This window comes from Scyliorhinus torazame, chromosome 2 (assembly GCF_047496885.1).
Source record: "Scyliorhinus torazame isolate Kashiwa2021f chromosome 2, sScyTor2.1, whole genome shotgun sequence".
NCBI lineage: Eukaryota > Metazoa > Chordata > Chondrichthyes > Carcharhiniformes > Scyliorhinidae > Scyliorhinus > Scyliorhinus torazame.
Window position 1 is genome coordinate 267,104,367 of NC_092708.1, and position 19,573 is coordinate 267,123,939.

Below are 19,573 nucleotides of genomic sequence, written 5' to 3' on the forward strand. Positions count from 1 at the left end.
ATTTCGGGAATGTTACTTGTATCCTCTATAGTGAAGACCGGTGCAAAATACCTGTTCAATTCATCTGTCATCTCCTTATTTTCTATTATTAATTCCCCAGACTTACTTTGTATAAGACCAATGCTCACTTTTAAAAACTTTTTAAATTTCTGATTAGCTTTCTACTGTTCTCTAATTTTTCCCTCTTATTAATCTTTTGGTTATATTCTGTCCAATCTTCTGGCCTGCCACCCATCCCTGCACAATTATATGCTTTTTCTTCAAGCTTCATACTACCTTTAACTTTTTAGTCCTCCCCTTGAAATTTTCTTTCTCTTTGGGATGTATCTATTCTGTGTATTCTGAAATATCCCCTTAGGATACCGGACCAGGCCCCAACTTTTATTAGGACACTGGACGAGAAAGCCAAACAATCTTTCAATTTGTAAAACTGTGAGGAAAGGATACTTCACCCCATGAGTGATGACTGTGACTTTTATATTAAAATAAATTTTTAATTTAAACACAGAATTAACTACATTAATATCAAAGAAAAAACTTTACAATCAACAGTTAAACAGTTCTTAAATAAAAGGAAAAAAACTTTAACTTATGCCTGATACTTTCTCTATAAATATTCCAACCAAGCAAACCCAATACAATTCAAATGCCACTTATAAATAAAGTTAACACAACAGGTTTACTTGTGGTCTTCTGTGTAGAGATTTTTGGAGAGACCCTGCGAAGAGCTAAATTCTGTACACTTCTTGTCCGACTCTCTGCTCATACCTGCTGGCAAAACTGCAAACTACAGACAAATCTGCCTCCTCACATTAATTACATCATCTGTCTCCCACAAAAATGTCTCATCACCTGCTTAGCTAAGTCTAAATACATTCCCTCAAGTTATCTACCCCCAGTGAATCTTCTGTAACCAGAACAATATTCCATTAGCCATCTCTCTGTAAACAAGTAAATGGTTAAAATCAATAATGACCTCACCTTTTATGACTTTTTAATCACAGCTTTAGCAGACACTCTGCCTGTATGTATTTTAAACCAGGGTTTTTAACAGCATTATGGCCACAAATATGGAATATAGTATATATCAATTTCTATATTCATCACAATGGCTGCCACTGCATCTCTGCTGACCTATCATTAAACCTAATTTACCAGTTAACTTTAGTTAACTCTGTTTTCATGCTCTAATAATTGCCCTTATTGAAGTTTAAAATACTAGTCTTGGATCCACTCTTTTCTCCCTCAAAATGAGTGTAAAATTTGATCATACTATGATTGCTGCTACCTCTGGGTGCCTTCACCATGAAATCATTAATTCTATCTCATTTCGCAATACCAGGTCTAGTATAGCTGTTCTCTGGTTGGCATCAGAATGTGCTGTCCTAAGAAACAATCACAGAAACATTCAATGAACCTCTCATCTAGACTACCTTCACCCATCTGAGTTTTCCAATCTATATGTAGATTAAAATCCCCCATGATTATCACCGTACCTTTCTGCTCCCAATATTTGTTTTGTATTCTCACCCATCACGTGGGTACTGTTAGGGAACCTGTAATGCACGCCCACAAGTAACTTCTTGCCCTTATCATTTTCATCCCTACCCAAAGCGCTTTTACATCCTGGTTTCCTAAACTTAGATTATCCCTCTCTATTGTGCTAATACCAACATTAATTTGCAGAGCCACCTCTCCACCTTTTCCCAGCTTCCTGTCTTTCCGAAATGTCATGTGCCCTTCAATATTAAGATCCCAATCTATTTCATCCTGCAGTCATGACTCTGTAATGGTTATCAGATTGTACTTACATATTTCACTTTGCACCATCAATTTATCTGTTTTGTTTCAAATGTTACATGCATTACCACCAGTTTGTGTACCATTTTAATTCTTAAGATTGGAACAGACCTTAACCACTCACCAGATACTCACCAAACAGCTAGCTTCTTCCCCTGTAGGAGAGCAAGAACTTCCTACAGGGTGAAAAAAGCAAAAGGAGTACCTCCTTTCCCTCTCCACCTAATTTCCTCATGCACCCAACTCCTAGCACTCTGTTCAAAGTTACACTAAGAGGCCTGTATGTCTATCCCCTGAAATTTAAGAATTAGTTCAACCCAAAGTACAGAAAAAGCAGTTTAAGTTAGTTTCCTTAATTAACTAACTTCAACTGCTCTCCAGTGGTGAGCTTGTATATCCCCGCTTAAGCCTAGATAAAATTTACAATTTAAACAGTAAATTTCAGTTAGATGTTAAATGCAAACAAAATTAGGTTTTTAGAGAGAGATTAAGATTCTCTCAATCACCCAGCTCCAAGCACTCAATTCAGAGCCGTACCCAATGATTGCCAGCATTCTCTGAACCCTCAGGCAACAGTGGTTAGCACTTCTGCCTCAGGACTACGTGGAGTTTGCACATTTTCCGTGTCTGCATGGGTTTCCTCCGGGTGCATTTCCTCCCACAGTCCAAAGATGTGCAGGTTAGGTGGATTGGCCATGATCAATGTGTGGCATTATGGGGATAGGGTGGGGAGTGCACCTAGGTAGGGTGCTCTTTTGGAGGGTTGGTGCAGACTCGACCGGCCGAATGGCCTGCACTGTAGGGATTCTACAATTCAATGATCTGGGCTGCAAGAAGGAGGACGCAGTGACTCAATTGGGAGGGGAACAGCATGGTTTCTGTAGCTGACAGTGAACATGTATACATGTGCCTGGCACACACATGCATGCATGTGCGCCAAAAGAGATCTGGATTGGATTTGGAATAGTTGACGAGTCTAATAATGATGTTCACTGTATTGGTTCCCACAGGAAAATGGACAAGGTACAAGAGAAGGACCTGTGGAATTGTAATTCCATTACAATTAATGTCTCCAAGAGGCAAGGAAACATTTAGAGCCCTTGCCTGTATGGCGTGGGATTGTAATGGGGTTTTGGTTTAATGTAAGGGATAATCTCCAAGATAAAAGCAAATTACTGCGGATGCTGGAATCTGAAACAAAAACAGAAAATACTGGACTATCTAAGCAGGTCTGACAGCATCTGTGGAGAGAGAACGGAGCTAACGTTTCGAGTCTGGATGCCTCTTAGAATCATAAAATCGACTTCCGGTTGCGGCTATGTGGAGCTAAGTCGCACGTTCGGCAGCTCCTGCTAAAAACTGACTTTTGGGCTCTTTTCAGTGCCCGCAACGGCGCTTGTTTGACGTTTCCCGGTGTGGGAAGGGGACAGCAACATTCCCCCGATAGTGTATGGATTGGACCAGGAGTGGGGTGATTAAAAAAAGTGGCATTGAAGCAAAGAAAGGTGCGAGGGAGGAGGACCAAGATGGCGGCGGGCGGAGACCAGGCAGCGTGGAGGCAGTGGGCGCAAGAGCAGCAGGAGCTTCTCCAGTGCTGTTTTCAGGAACTGAAAGCAGAGCTTCTGGAGCCAAGGAAGGCTTCAATCGATAAGCTGCTGGAGACCCAGGCGGCCCAAGGGACGGCGATCCGGGAGGTCCGGCAGAAGGTCTCGGAGAACGAGGACGAGATCCTGGGCCTGGCGGTGAAGGTGGAAGCGCACGAGGTGCTCCACAAGAAATGGCAGGCGAGGTTTAAGGAGATGGAGAACCGGTCGAGGTGGGAAAACCTGCGGATCCTGGGTCTCCCGGAGGGGCTGGAGGGATCGGACGTGGGAGCCTGCATGGTCACCATGCTGAATTCGCTGATGGGAGCAGGGGCCCTTGGAGCTGGAGGGGGCCCACTGAGTGCTAGCGAGGAGGCCCAAGCCCAGCGAGCCGCCGCAGGCGGTGCTGATGCGGTTCCACCGGTTTGCTGATCGAGAGTGTGTTAAGGTGGGCCAAGAAGGAGCGGAGCAGCAAGTGGGAGAACGCGGAGGTCCGGATCTACCAGGATTGGAGCGCGGAGGTGGCGAAGAAGAGGGCCGGTTACAACCAGGCAAAGGCAGTGCTGCACAGGAAGGGGGTGAAGTTCGGTATGCTGCAGCCGGCACGTCTGTGGGTCACCTTTAAGGATCGACACCATTATTTCCTTCCCGGAGGAGGCGTGGGCCTTTGTTCAGGCCGAAAAACTGGACTCAGACTAAGGGTCGGGGATGAGGGGTCGCGGTGGAGGGATGGTTGGGGATTGTTGGGCTGTGTTTTGAGGGGGGGTTCTTTGTTTTTGTTTTTTGGGGGTTGATTGGGCATTGTATTAATTAGGTCTGCCGGGCGGGCCCGGGGGGGGGGGGGGGGGGGGGGAGCGGGGAAGAGGCCTGAGCTGGGAGTAGTGGGACCGGGCCTGGAAAGGGTGCTGCGCCAGGGGAGGCGGGGCCCCGTGAGTGGAAAGCGCGTTTTTTCCCCCCCCGCGTTTAGGGCTGAAGGGCGGGGCCGGAGCTGGGAAGCACGGGCTTTTTCTCCCGCGCTGGGAGAGGAATGGATGAGATCCTGCTGGTGGACGGGGGTGGGGGGGAAGTTCCACACCGGGGGTGGGGGGGGGGGGGGGGGTGGAGCGGCGGGAGTGGCCGGGGTCAGCAGGCATCAGCTGACTTACGGGAGTGCAATGGGGGGAGCAATGCAGCTAGGGGGGGAACCTAGCTGGGGCCAGGGTGGGGGGTTGCTGCTGGAATGGCCAAGGGGGAGCTGGAGTTGGCAGAGGAGGTCGGGGGTCTGCCGCTGTGGGGAACGGGCCGTGCGGGGGGCACGGGCACGTGGCTGGCCTAGGAAGGGCTATGGCTAGTCGGCGGGGGAGAGGGGTGAGTAGCCCCCTGATCCGGCTGATAACCTGGAATGTAAGGGGACTGAATGGGCCGGTCAAGCGGGGCCCGGGTGTTCGCGCAACTGAAGGGGCTGAAGGCGGATGTGGCCATGCTTCAGGAGACGCACCTGAGGGTGGCGGATCAGGTAAGGTTGAGAAAGGGGTGGGTAGGGCAGGTGTTTCATTCGGGTTCGGATGCAAAAAAATCAGGGGTGGCGATCTTGGTGGGGAAGAGAGTGTCGTTCGAGGCGTCGAGCATTGGCAGTAGGTATGTGATGGTAAGTGGCAAGCTGCAGGGGGAGCGGGTGGTGTTGGTCAATGTATATGCCCCGAATTGGGACGATGCGGGGTTCATGCGGCGCATGCTGGGCCGGATACCGGACCTGGAGACAGGAGGCCTGATAATGGGGGGGGGGGGATTTCAACATGGTGCTGGATCCGACATTGGATCGCTCTAGGTCTAGGACGGGCAGGAGGCCGGCGGCGACCAAGATGCTGAGGGGGTTCATGGACCAGATGGGAGGGGTGGATCCATGGAGGTTTGCGAGGCCGGGGGCCAGGGAATTTTCATTCTTCTCCCATGTTCACAAGGCCTACTCCCGGATTGATTTTTTTGTCATGAGCAGGGCGTGATTCAGAGGGTGGAGGATAAGGAGTACTCGGCGATAGCCATTTCTGATCATGCTCCGCTCTGGGTGGACCTCGAGTTGGGGGAGGAGAGGGACCAGCGCCCGCTGTGGCGCCTAGAGGTGGCGGACGAGGTGGTGAGCGGGTGGGTCTGGGGGTGTATAGAGGGGTACCTGGAGGCTAATGACAATGGGGAGGTGCATGTAGGGGTGGTCTGGGAGGCGCTGAAGGCGGTGGTCAGAGGAGAGCTGATCTCCATTAGGGCACACAAGGAGAGGCGGGAGAGGAGAGAGAGGGAGAGGTTAGTGGGGGAGATGGTGAGGGTGGATAGCAGGTACGCGGAGGCCCTGGAGGAGGGATTTCTTAGGGAGCGGCGTAGCCTCCAGGCCCAGTTCGATTTGTTGACCACAAGGAAGGCGGAGGCGCAGTGGAGGAAGGCGCAGGGGGCCGTATATGAATACGGAGAAAAGGCGAGCCGGATGCTGGCGCACCAGCTTCGGAACCGAGAGGCAGCTTGGGAGATCGGGATGGAGGAGGGAACACGGTGCGAAGTGCGGTGGGTATCACTGGGGTCTTCAGGGACTTCTACGAGGAACTGTACCGGTCTGAGCCCCCACTGGAAGAGGGAAGGATGGGTCGCTTCCTGGGCCGGCTGAGGTTTCCGAGGGTGGAGGAGGGGCAGGTGGCGGGGTTGGAGGAGTTGGTCAAAGGGATAGGGAACATGCAGGCGGGGAAGGCACCGGGGCCGGATGGGTTCCCGGTTGAATTTTACAAGAAGTATGCGGACCTGCTGGGCCCGCTGTTGGTAAGGACCTTTAACGAAGCAAGGGAAGGGAAGGGAAGGCTCTGCCCCGACGATGTTTAGAGCGTTGAAGAGTCATGAACAGAAGGAGGTCAGAGTATTTCCGGCTACACCGGGGGACGAGGCAGGGGTGTCCCCTGTCCCCTCTGCACTGCCGATTGAACCCCTGGCCATGGCGTTGAGGGAGTAGAGGAACTGGAGGGGGCTGGTGAGGGGTGGGGAGGAGCATCGGGTGTCGCTCTATGCGGATGATTTGCTGCTATATGTGGCGGACCCGGTGGGGGGAATGCCGGAGGAGATGAAGATCCTTAAGGAGTTTGGAGATTTCTCCAGGTACAAGCTTAATATGGGGAAGAGCGAGTTGTTCATAGTGCACCCGGGGGACCAGGAGAGGGGGATTGGTGAGCTCCCACTAAAAAAGGCGGAGAGGAGTTTCAGGTACCTGGGGGTCCAGGTGGCTAGGAGCTGGGGGGCCCTACATAAGCTTAACTTCACAAGGCTGGTGGAGCAGATGGAGGAGGAGTTTAAGAGGTGGGACGTGCTGCCACTCTCCCTGGCGGGTAGAGTGCAGTCAGTTAAAATGACGGTGCTCCCGAGGTTTTTGTTCCTGTTCTAATGCCTCCCCATCCTGATCCCTAGGGCCTTCTTCAGGTGGGTTAACAGGAGCGTTATGGGGTTTGTATGGGCGCAGAAGACCCCGAGGGTGAGAAGGGTGTTCCTGGAGCGGTGCAGGGGTGGGGGGTGGGGGGGGGGGGGGGTGGGGGGGGGGGGGGGGGGGTTAGCGCTGCCTAACCTCTGTGGGTATTACTGGGCCGCCAACGTGGCGATGGTGCGTATGTGGGTGATGGAGGGGGATGAGGCGGCATGGAAGAGGCTGGAGATGGTGTCCTGTGTGGGCACGTGCCTGGAGGCGCTGGTGACGGCGCCGCTGCCGCTTCCTCCAACGAGGTACACCACGAGCCCGGTGGTGGCGGCTACCCTCAAAATTTGGGGGCAATGGAGACGTCACAGGGGGGAGGTGGGGGCCTCGGTGTGGTCCCCGATTCGGGGGAACTACCGGTTTGTCCCAGGGAGGATGGACGGAGGGTTCCTGAGCTGGCCCAGGGCATGTATTAGAAGGATGGGGGGCCTGTTTGTGGACGGGAAGTTTGCGAGCCTGGGTGAGCTGGAGGAGAAGTTCGGGCTCCCCCCCGGGGAACACCTTCAGATATATGCAGGTTAGGGCGTTTGTTCAGCGGCAGGTGGTGAAGTTCCCACGGCTGCCGCCACGCAGAGTCCAGGTCAGGGTGCTGTCGGGGGGGTGGGTTGTAGAGGGAAGGATCTCGGCAACGTATCAGGTGATGCAGGAGGAGGAGGCCTCGGTGGAGGAGCTAAAGGGTAAGTGGGAGGAGGAGTTGGGTGAGGAGACGCGCTGGGGAGGGTGAACTCTTGCTCCTCTTGCGCGAGGCTCAGCCTCATACAATTTAAGGTGCTGCATAGGGTTCACATGACCGGGGCAAGGATAAGCCGGTTCTTTGGGTGCGAGGACAGGTGTGTTAGGTGCTCAGGGAGCCCAGCAAACCACACCCACATGTTCTGGGCCTGCCCAGTGCTGGAGGACTTTTGGAAGGGTGTAGCGAGGACGGTGTCGAGGGTGGTAGGTTCCAGGGTCAAGCTGGGCTGGGGGTTCGCAATATTTGGGGTGGCAGAGGAGCCGGGAGTGCAGGAGGCGAAAGAGGCCGGTATTCTGGCCTTTGTGTCCCTGGTAGCCTGGCGAAGGATTCTTCTTCAGTGGAAGGATGCGAGGCCCCCGAGCATGGAATCCTGGATCAGCGACATGGCAGGGTTTATTAAATTGGAGAGGGTGACATTTGCCTTAAGGGGATCGGTACAAGGGTTCTTCAGGCGGTGGCAACCGTTCCTAGACTTCCTGGCAGAACGTTAGAAGATGGTCAGCAGCGGCAGCAACCCGCGGGGGGGGGGGGGCGTTGGTTTGTTTTTCTAGAGTGGGCGTGTATCTTTGCCTTTGTGTTGATGAAGGCTGTTAATTTATTATTTATGTATATGGGGGGGGGTTCTTTTCTTTCTGTATTTTGTTGTTGATATTTTGTGAAAATTTGAATTAAAATTATTTTTTTTAAAAGAATGATAAAATCCCTACAGTGCAGAAGGAGGCCATTTGCCCATCGAGTCTGCACCAACCCTCCAAAAGAGCACTTTACCGAGTCCAACTCCCCCACCCTTTCCCCATAAACCAACATCTTTGGACTATGGGAGAAAATCGGAACACCTGGAGGAAACCCATGCAGGCATGGGGAGATCGTGCAAACTTCATACAGTCACCCAATCTGGAATTTAACCCGGGTTCCTGGCACTGTGAGGCAACAGTGCTAACCACTGTGCCACCATGTTGCCCCAAAGACTCAAAACCTTAGCTCCGTTGTCTCTCCACCAATGCGGTCAGACCTGCTGAGATTGTCCAGCATTTTCTGTTAAGGCATAATCTACTCACCAGGAGACTTGTGGAGACTGCGAAGGAGAGCTATTGTCAGATGACAAATTTGCTTCATCAGAATCTGCAAAACAGCAAAGAAAGAGTTAACATCCAGCTGCAGGAACCCCAGGCTTGTAATGGGATACATAGTGCAAAATATTACTGTGATTGTTCTATACTTAGTCCAACACTTAGCTCACTCCTCTATCATGGACTGCCCCATACTCTGTCCCTCTTCCGTCACTGACCAGTTCATACTCTGGCATCTATCCCAACCATGTGGAACATTTCTCAGTTTTCCTGTCCACAAGAGGTAGGTCAAACTTAATCCAGTCAGTTACTGCCTTGTCAGTTTACTCTCGAGTATCAGCAAATTGATCGAAGACATCGTCAACAGTGCTATCAAGTAGAATGTACTCAGCAATAATCTGCTGACTGATGCTCAGTTGAATTCTGTCAGGACTGCTCACCAAGCCAAGCTATTCCAGTACAGCTACAACACTTGCTTCTACCCAAGAAATGTGGAAAAATACCCAGCTATGTCCTGTCCATAAATAGCAGGACAAATCCAATCAGACAAATTAACGCCTCATCAGACTATTCTCGATCATCAGAAAGTGATTGAAGGTATTGTCGGCATGCTATCAAACGGCACTTGCACAGCACTAATCTGTTCACTGATGATCAGTTTGGGTTCTGCCAAGGCCATTTGACTCCTGACTTCACTGCAGTCTCAGTACAAACATGGACAAAAGAACTGAACTCAAGAGGTGAGGTCAGAGCGACTGCCCTTGACATCAAGGCAGCGTCTGACCAGGTGTGGCATCAGAGACCCAACAAAATTGAAGTCAATGGGAAATAGGAGGAAGATTCTCCACTGGTTGGGGTCATACCTAACACAAAGGAAGATGGCTGTGGTTGTTGGAGGCCAATCATCTCAGCTCCTGGACATTGCTGCAGGAGTTACTCAGGGCAGTGTCTCTAGGCTCGACTATGTTCAGCTGCTTCATTAGAAGTTCAGAAGTGCGAATGTTCACTGATGAATGCACAACGTTCAGTTCCATTCGCAACTTCTCAGATACTGAAGCAGTCCATGCCTGCCTGCGGCAAGACCTGGATAACATTCAGGCTTGCGCTGATAAGTGGCAAATTACATTTTCACCTGAAAAGTAGAAGGAAATGACCATAGATCACAGAAAGTTTACAGCACAGAAAGAGGCCATTTGGCCCATCGAGTCTGCACCGCTGAGAAGCTGAGCCACCCAGCCGAATCCCACTTTCCGGCATTTGGTCTATAGACCTGCATATCCACACATCTTTTAAATGAGTTTAAGGTTTCTGCCTCCACTCCCCTTTCAGGCAGTGAGTCCCAGACCCCTACAATCTTCTGGGTGAAAAGATTTTTCTTCATCTCCCCATTAATCTTTCTATGAATCACTTTAAATCTACGCTCCCGAGTCACTGCCCTCTCTGCTAAAGCAAACAGGCCTTTCCCATCCAATCTATCCAGGCCCCTCACAATTTTGTACATCTCAATCAAATCTCCTCCCAGCTTCCGCTGTTCCAAGGAGAACAACTCCAGCCTAACCATCTTCCATCATTGCTGCAATTTTCCAGACCTGGCAATATCTAAGTAAATCTCCGTTGTACCCTCTCTAGTGCAATTACATCCTTTCTGTAATGAGGTGACGAGAACATCACAAAGTACTCAAGTTGCGGCCTAACTAATGAATTACACAGTTCCAGCATAACCTCCCTGCTCGGCCTCATCTAATAAAGGAAAGGATTCCATATGCCTTCCTAACCATCTTATCAGCCTTCAGGGATTTGTGGACATTAACTCCCAGGTCTCTCATTTCCTCTACACTTAGAACCATAGAATTCCGACAGTGTTGAAGTAGGCCCATCGAGTCTGCACCAACCCTCTGAAAGAGCACCTTACCATGGCCCAATTCCCTCTCCTATCCCCGTAACGCCACCTAACCTTTGGACACTAAGAGACAATTTATGATGGCCAATCCACCCCACCTACACATCTTCGGACTGTGGGAAGAAACTGGAGCACCTGGAGGAAACCCACACAGACACTGGGAGAAAGTGCAAAGTCCACACCGTCACCCAAGACCAGAATTTAACCTGGGTCCCTGGTGCCGTGAGGCAGCAGTGCTAACTTCTCAGTATTCTTCAATTTATTGTGTATTCCCTTTGATATCCTCAAATGCATTACCTCACACCTCTCCGGGTTGAATTCCAGTTGCCATTTTTCTGCCCACCAGACTAGCTGTGATATCTTCCTGCAGTCTACAGCTATTCTCCTCATTATCAACTATGTGGCAATTTTGTGTCATGTGCAAACTTCTTCAGCATGCCCCCTACATTTTTTTTTTTTTTTTTTTTTTTAATTCTTTTTATTGGCTTTTCTCATATTTATAAACACTTGTACTTATATACATTACATTTTTCTTGCCCGCGCTAATTTGCTTTATTTTACAGAGAGGTTTGTTTTGTCCTTCATTTGATGCTGTCCTTTGGTTCTTCATCTTTTTTTCCCCTCCCTGGCTTACTCCTCATTGCTGGCCTCGAACAGGTTTTGGAACAGGCCGACGAACTGCCCCCCAGTATCCAGGAAACCTTCCTCTGACCCTCGGATGGTGTATTTAATCTTCTCCAGGTGGAGAAATTCCGAGAGGTCAGCGAGCCAGTCTGCAGCTGTGGGTGGTGCTGCTGATCGCCAGCCGAGCAGGATTCTCCGGCATGCGATTAGGGAAGCGAAAGCAAGGGCGTTGGCCCCCTTCCCCATGTGTAGCTCTGGCTGCTCCGATACCCCAAAGATTGCCACTATTGGGCATGGCTTCACCCTCACCCCCACAACCTTGGACATTGCCTCGGAGAAGGCTGTCCAGAACCCAGCAAGCTTGGGGCAAGCCCAAAACATGTGAGTGTGGTTGGCCGGGCCCCTCTGGCACCGCTCACATTTGTCCTCCACCTCCGGGAAGAACCTGCTCATTCGGGTTCTGGTCAGGCGCGCTCTGTGCACCACTTTGAGCTGCATTAGGCTTAGCCTTGCGCAGGAGGAGGTGGAGCTCACCCTGTTCAGTGCTTCGCTCCAGAGTCCCCATCCTACCTCTGTCCCCAGTTCGTCCTCCCATTTCTGTCTGGTCTCGTCCAGTGATGTTCGGGCTCTGTCCAGTAGCTGTCTGTATATTTTCCCGCATAGCCCCCACTTCTCGCTGCTTGTGCCTATCAGGTCCTCTAGTAGTGTGCTTTCTGGGGCCCCGGGGTATCCCACTGTCTCTTTGCGGAGGAAGTGCTTAATTTGAAGGTGTGTTTCCACTTCCTCGTCAGTTCATGCAGTGTCGCCAGTCTGCGCCCTACGAAGAAGTCCCCGACCGTCAGTGTGCCACCGTCCCGCCTCCATCTTTTGAAGGTGGTATCTAGCATGGCTGGGGGGAATCTGTGATTGCCGCAGATGGGGGCCATAAGGGACATTTTGGTTATCCCGAAGTGCTGTCTCAACTGGGTCCACGTTCACAGCGTGGCCGCTACCACTGGGCTCGTTGCGTACCTTGTTGAGGAGGATGGGAGTGCTGCTGTGGTCAGGGCCCGGAGGGTCGTTCCTTTACAGGATGTCTCCTCCATTCGTACCCAATCTGTGTCGGGTTCTTGTACCCATCCCCTCACTTTTTCTGCCGTTGCTGCCCAGTGGTAGTACAAAGAACAAATAAATGTACAGCACAGGAACAGGCCCTTCGGCCCTCCAAGCCCGTGCCGACCATGCTGCCCGACTAAACTACAATCTTCTACACTTCCTGGGTCCGTATCCCTCTATTCCCATCCTATTCATGTATTTGTCAAGATGCCCCTTAAATGTCACTATCGTCCCTGCTTCCACCACCTCCTCCGGTAGCGAGTTCCAGGCACCCACTACCCTCTGCGTAAAAAACTTGCCTCGTACATCTACTCTAAACCTTGCCCCTCTCACCTTAAACCTATGCCCCCTAGTAATTGACCCCTCGACCCCGGGGAAAAGCCTCTGACTATCCACTCTGTCTATGCCCCTCATAATTTTGTAGACCTCTATCAGGTCGGCCCTCAACGTTCCAGTGAGAACAAATCGAGTTTATTCAACCGCTCCTCATAGCTAATGCCCTCCATACCAGGCAACATTCTGGTAAATCTCTTCTGCACCCTCTCTAAAGCCTCCACATCCGTTTGGTAGTGTGGCGACCAGAATTGAACACTATATTCCCAAGTGTGGCCTAGCTAAGGTTCTATACAGCTGCAACATGACTTGCCAATTCTTATACTCAATGCCCCGGCCAATGAAGGCAAGCATGCCTTCTTGACTACCTTCTCCACCTGTGTTGCCCCTTTCAGTGACCTGTGGACCTGTACTCCTAGATCTCTTTGACTTTCAATACTCTTGAGGGTTCTACCATTCACTGTATATTCCCTGCCTGCATTAGACCTTCCAAAATGCATTACCTCACATTTGTCCGGATTAAACTCCATCTGCCATCTCTCCGCCCAAGTCTCCAAACAATCTAAATCCTGCTGTATCCTAGTATTGTAGGTTCGGTAGAGTATGGCCCCCTCTGACTTTCCCTCTTTGCAGTGTTGGTTTGGGAATTCTCGGGTTCCCGTAACAGCCTCCCCGAACAGGCACCGGAATGTGGCGACTAGGGGCTTTTCACAGTAACTTCATTGAAGCCTACTTGTGACAATAAGCGATTTTCATTTCATTTTCATTTCATTTCATTTTCATTTCATTCTTGCCCCCCCACACAAACGGCATGATTAGCCTGTCTATGTTTTGGAAAAAGGCCTTGGGGATGAAGATCGGGATGGATCTAAACAGGAAGAGGAACCTTGGCAGTACATTCATCTTGATTGTCTGCACTCTTCCTGCCAGGGAGAGTGGGAGTGAGCCTCACTGTTGAAGGTCCTATCTTCCTTCCTCCACCAGGCTGGTCAGGCTCCACTTGTGGATTTGTGTCCCGTCTCTGACTATTTGGATCCCCAGGTAACGGAACCTGTTCTGGGCTGTTTTAAACGGGAGCCTATCCAGCTCTGTCCCTGCCCCTTGTGGGTTCACTGGGAATGCCTCACTTTTGCCCAGGTTAAGTTTGTAGCCCGAGAAAGTTCCAAACTCTTTCAGTATTTGCAGTATTGCCTTCAGTCCCTCCTGTGGTTTTGAGACATAGAGGAGCAGGTCATCTGCACAGAATGAGACTCTGTGCTCTCTGTCTCCTCTCCGGATTCCCTTCCAGCTTTTTGCATCCCGCAGGGCTATTGCCAGGGGTTCGATCGCTAGTGCGAACAAGAGTGGGGACAGCGGGCAGCCCTGTCTTGTTCCTCTCTGTAGCTGGAAGTATTCCCCCTACATTTATGTCCAAATCATTAATATACACCACAAAAAGGTTTGGTCAGGCATGGGACATGCCTGGGCATTGCATGGTTGCCAGTGCCAACATTGCATTTCCAACCTGGTAGTGCCAACCTGTGCTGGGGGCAGACCCTAGTGGGAGTCCCACAGGGGGCTGCAAATATGTGTGGTAGATAAAGTTGAAAGAGGGGACATTGAGGTGGGGGGTTCCTGGTGGTGAATGTTGAGCAGGGGAAGCTCTGTGAGATGCCAGCAATGAATTTCAGGGGAGGGTGGTCAACCTCTGAGACCTCTGTGATGTGGGCAAGGGTAGTCATTTTAAAACTCGGGGTCATGACCCGTGAATGTCGGGACGGTAGCTGGGACATTGGTCGTGGCATTCCTGAACATGGAATGAAGTGCCCAACGGCCGTGACCAGCTTTTAAAATTGCCAACCTCGACTGGCTTTCAGAATGCTGGCCATCTGGTGCACATGGCCCCTCCAGCAGTGCGCAGGCCTGAGCCCAGCGAGGCAGACTGCCTCCTTCTAACATCAGCACACTAACCCAGGAGCAGATTATTTTACAAAATCAATGCCTTCCCTCCAGAGGCGGCGACAGAGAGCAGCTCACGTGCCCTGTAAACTGACGTCGCTCTGGGTGAGAGAGAGATTCCTCCATTTTGTAGCTGCTGGTGTGAACGGCAGGGGCCTTTAGTGACCAACCCATTAAGAACAAACTGAAATCAGGAACAAAGCAGCATAAAGATGTTTTCTTGATGTATGGGGTTATTGTGCCAATGCAAATCAGGATACAAAGCCCATGTGTGTTATATGCAGGGAAGCACTGGCAAATGAAAGATTAAAACCCTCAAAACTTGAAAGGTATTTGAAGGCTAAACATGATGAGTTTGAGGACAAACCTCTTAATTTTTTTCAACGGATGCAGTGAGAACTTGCTGAAGTCCTTAGCAGAAATGTATCATTGAATAACAAAGCAATTCCACTCGGGACTGGACGCGAAGAATAGAGGGGTGGCAATGTTGGTGGGCAAGCGGGTGTCATTTGAGGCCAAGACTATTGTAGCGGACAATGGAGGGCGATATGTAATGGTGAGCGGTAGGCTGCAAGGGATGTGGGTGGTGTTGGTAAACGTATACGCCCCGAACTGGGACGATGCAGGATTCATGAAGCGCATGTTGGGGCGCGTTCCGCACCTGGAGATAGGAGGCCTGATAATGGGAGGGGACTTCAATACAATGTTGGATCCAGCACTGGACCGCTCCAAATCAAGGACTGGAAAAAGGCCGGGGCGGCCAAGGTACTTAGGGGGTTTATGGATCAGATGGGGCGAGTGGACCCACGGCGGTTTGCAAGGCCGCAGGCCAGGGAATTTTCTTTCTTCTCCCATGTACACAAAGCCTACTCCCGGATAGATTTCTTTGTTCTGGGTAGGGCGCTCATCCCGAGGGTGGAGGGGACGGAGTATTCGGCTATAGCCGTTTCGGACCATGCCCCGCACTGGGTGGAACTGGAGCTGGGAGAGGAGAGGGACCAACGCCCGTTGTGGCGGCTGGATGTGGGACTGCTGGCGGACGAGGTGGTGTGTGGGAAGGTGAGGGGGTGTATCGAAAGGTACTTGGAGGCCAACGACAACGGGGAGGTGCGGGTGGGGGTGGTATGGGAGGCGTTGAAGGCACAGTGGTCCTGAGGGCGCGACCCATCAACAGCTGGGCTAGTGAGAGGCCAGTGGCTAGTGGGGCCAAGCGATAGGTAGCAGGGCTAGGCAGAAATCCGATCCGGCAGCACCAGCCTTGCAGAGGAGCCGCCCTTCTCCGCCTTTCCATTGGACTGGGGATGCAGAGGGCTGGACGTCACGTGTGAGAAGCCATACGAAGCAGCACAGGATGACCATTCCTGGCTGGCAAAACAGGGCCCATTGTCCGACATGACAGTAATCGGAATACCGTGGCGAGCGAAGGTGTCTTTGCAGGCCCTTATGACAGCGGACGATGTCAAATCGTGCAGACGTATGACCTCTGGATAGTTTGAAAAGTAATCAATGACGATTACATAGTCCCTGTCGAGCGCGTGAAAAAGGTCCACACCCACCTTCGCCCAGGGGGACGTCACCAGTTCATGGGCTGAAGCGTCTCAGGAGGTTGCGCCGGCTGAAACCTTTGGCAGGTGGGGCAGTTGAGCACCATATTGGCAATGTCATCACTGATGCCCGGCCAGTATACCGCCTCTCGGGCCCTCCGTCTGCACTTCTCAACCCCCAGATGGCCTTCGTGTAGTTGGTCGAGGACCAGCTTGTGCATGCTGTGCGGAATCACAATCCGGTCCAGCTTTCGGAGGACACCATCAATGACGGCCAAGTTGTCCCGGGCATTGTAGAATTGTGGGCACTGTCCTTTGAGCCACCCTCCCGTCATGTGGCGCATCACACGTTGTAGAAGGGGGTCAGCCGCAGTCTCCCGGCGAATATGGGCCAGACTGGAGTCATCGACTGGCAGATGTGCCGATGTGAAGGCCACCTGCGCTTCGACCTGACAGACGAACCCCTCTGAGTCGGGCGGTGTGCTCACTGCTCTAGATAGGGCATCCGCAATGATAAGGTCCTTTCCCGGGGTGTAGACCAGTTGGAAGTCGTACCTCCTGAGTTTGAGTAGGATGCGCTGGAGGCGAGGGGTCATTTCGTTCAGGTCCTTATGTACGAAGCTGACCAGGGGCCGATGGTCAGTCTCAATGGTAAACTGGGGGAGACCATACACATAGTCATGGAACTTGTCTATTCCGGTTAGCAAACCCAGGCACTCCTTTTCAATCTGCTCGTAGCGCTGTTCTGTGGGGGTCATGGCTCGCAAGGCATAGGCGACCGGGGCCCATGACGCAGTGTCATCCCGCTGTAGGAGTACTGCCCCAATGCCGGACTGGCTGGCATCAGTCGAAATTTTAGTGTCACGAGAGGTGTCGAGAAACGCCAATACCGGGGCTGTGGTGAGCTTAATTTTGAGCTCCTCCCATTCCTTCTGGTGTGCGGGCAGCCACTGGAACTCCGTGGACTCCTTGACTAGGTGGCGAAGAGCCGTCGTGTGGGAGGCAAGGTTGGGAATGAACTTCCCCAGGAAGTTGACCATGCCTAGGAAGCGTAGCACTGCTTTCTTGTCTGCCGGCTGCGGCATGGCTGTAATGGCGCTCACCTTGTCTGCATCCGGACGGACCCCTGACCGGGATATGTGGTCCCCCAGAAACTTCAGCTCGGTTTGGCCGAAAGAACACTTGGCTCGGTTGAGGCGCAGGCCGTTTTCCCGTATCCGCGCAAAGACGCGCTGGAGACGATTGATGTGCTCCTGTGGTGTGGTGGACCAGATGATGACGTCGTCAACGTAGACGCGCACCCCTTCGATGCCCTCCATCATCTGTTCCATGATCCTGTGAAAGACCTCGGATGCCGAGATGATGCCAAACGGCATTCTGTTATAGCAGAACCTGCCGAAAGGAGCGTTGAAGGTGCACAGCTTACTGCTGGACTGGTCCAGTTGGATCTGCCAAAAACCCTTCGCGGCTTTGTAAAGATTTTAGCCCGGGCCATTTCGCTCATGATCTCTTCCTGTTTGGGTATGGGGTAGTGTTACCTCATTATGTTGTTGTTGAGGTCTTTTGGATCAATGCAGATCCGGAGTTCGCCAGAGAGCTTCTTGACACACTCCATGGAGCTGACCCATGGCGTGGGCTCCGTGACCCGGGATAGCACCCCTTGGTCCTGGAGATCCTGCAGCTGCTGCTTGAGGCGGTCTTTGAGTGGTGCTGGGACCCTGCGAGATGCGTGAATGACCAAGGTGGCGTCCGGTTTGAGTCGGATTCTGTAGGTATAGGGCAGTGTGCCCATGACCTCGAATGCCTCCTGGTTGCGGGCGAGGAGCGATTGAAGCTGTGCCTTAAACTCTGCATCCGGCAAGTCTAATGTGCCTTCTGGAGACAGAGCGTGGACCCGCTGCACGAGGTGGAGAACCTTGCATGCCTGTGCGCCTAGCAGGGAGTCCTTTGATGATCCGACTATTTCGAATGACAGTGTGGCCATGTATGTGTTGTGTGTCACCTGGAGCTGGAGGGATCCCATGGCCGGGATAACGTTTCCATTGTAGTCGACCATCTTGCAACGGGATGGCCGAATTGGTGGTCTGACCTTCATGGCGTAGAAGGCTGACCATGCTATGAGGTTGGCGGAGGCGCCAGTGTCGACAGAATGTTATCGGCGATTGGTTGACAGTTAGGGTGGCACACCATTCATCACCCGGATTGACACTTCACTGGCATCGACTGGTGGGTCCTGCCTGGAGACATCCGGTTCCTATCAATGACCGCAACATGGAAGGCATCCTGGTCGTCTGTGTCACTGGTCTGGATATCGTCTGGGCACGACTCGTAGTAAGGAGGGCGAATGGTCCGCACGTCCCTTAGAGGTTGTCGGAATTGGGGAGCATTGGCAGGTTGCACTGCTCAACAGCAGGCAGCGTAGTGGCCCATCTTGCCACAGCGGAGGCATTGTCGTTTTTTTGCCGGACATTGCTGCTTTAAATGTGTGGCTCCGCAGTTGCCGCACGTCGTGATGTCATGGCGTTCGTTGCGCCACCGGGCATGCGCAGTTCGGTCTTGCGTCGAGCGCGCCTGCGCATCACGTCCCTCTGTGTCGACGTCTTTTTTGGCGCGCACAAACGCGGGAGGCCACGGAAAGCGCGCAAAATGGCCGCCCTCGTCTGGGCCGTGAGCCGGGAGGAACTCTATCGCCTGGACCCGTTCGGCCTCATAGGACGCCTGCCTTGCCGATCCGGCCGCGTAGGACCCCTGCCGCGCCGATTCGGCCGCTTGAAATTGGGAGTAGCGGCTGGTCGGGTTTTCATGAAGGACACAGGCTTCGATTGCGGAGGCTAGGGTGAGGCCTTTAATTTTGAGGAGCTGCTGGCGTAGGGTGACCGAGGTGACCCCAAAAACAATCTGGTCCTGAATCATTGAATCGGAGGTGGTGTCGTAACCGCAGGACTGCGTGAGGATACGGAGGTGTGGAAGGAAAGATTGAAAGGGCTCATCCTTATCCTGCAGGAGCTGCTGGAAGAGATACCTCTCGAAACTCTTGTTTACCTCGACGCTGAAGTGTTGGTCGAGTTTGAGAAGGACCGTCTTGTACTTGGTCTTGTCCTCACCTTCCGCGAACACCAGGGAGTTGTAGACATGGATGGCGTGTTGCCCTGTCGTGGAGAGGAGGAGGGCGATTGTCCTGGTGTCCGAAGCGCTCTCCCTTTCGGTGGCTTCCAGGAAGAGCTGGAAGCGCTGTTTGAACAGCTTCCAATTGACGCCGAGGTTTCCAGCGATTTGTAGCGGCTGCGGCGTACTGACGGTGTCCATGGTGCAGGATGGCAGATTCCTGAGGATTCGTAGGTAGGCCTCACAGTTACTGGGTTCCAATCCTGGTACTATGTTGTGTTGGGTGCTCTGCTACACAGACGAACCAACACGGTTGCGGATGGTACAACTCAGTTTTATTACTAACATATATTTACAGTGGTAAACTGGT

General features: G+C 52.1%; 1 protein-coding gene across 1 annotated transcript in view; it reads right to left on the reverse strand.

The window, feature by feature from the left end:
- The window catches only part of sptbn5 (spectrin, beta, non-erythrocytic 5), a 400,397-nt gene that overhangs the window by 10,554 nt on the left and 370,270 nt on the right, over positions 1-19,573 (reverse strand). Inside the window, exon 68 of the mRNA XM_072486950.1 lies at positions 8,653-8,716. Within this exon, the coding sequence (XP_072343051.1) occupies positions 8,653-8,716 (64 nt within the window). The remainder of the gene's footprint in view (positions 1-8,652; positions 8,717-19,573) is intronic.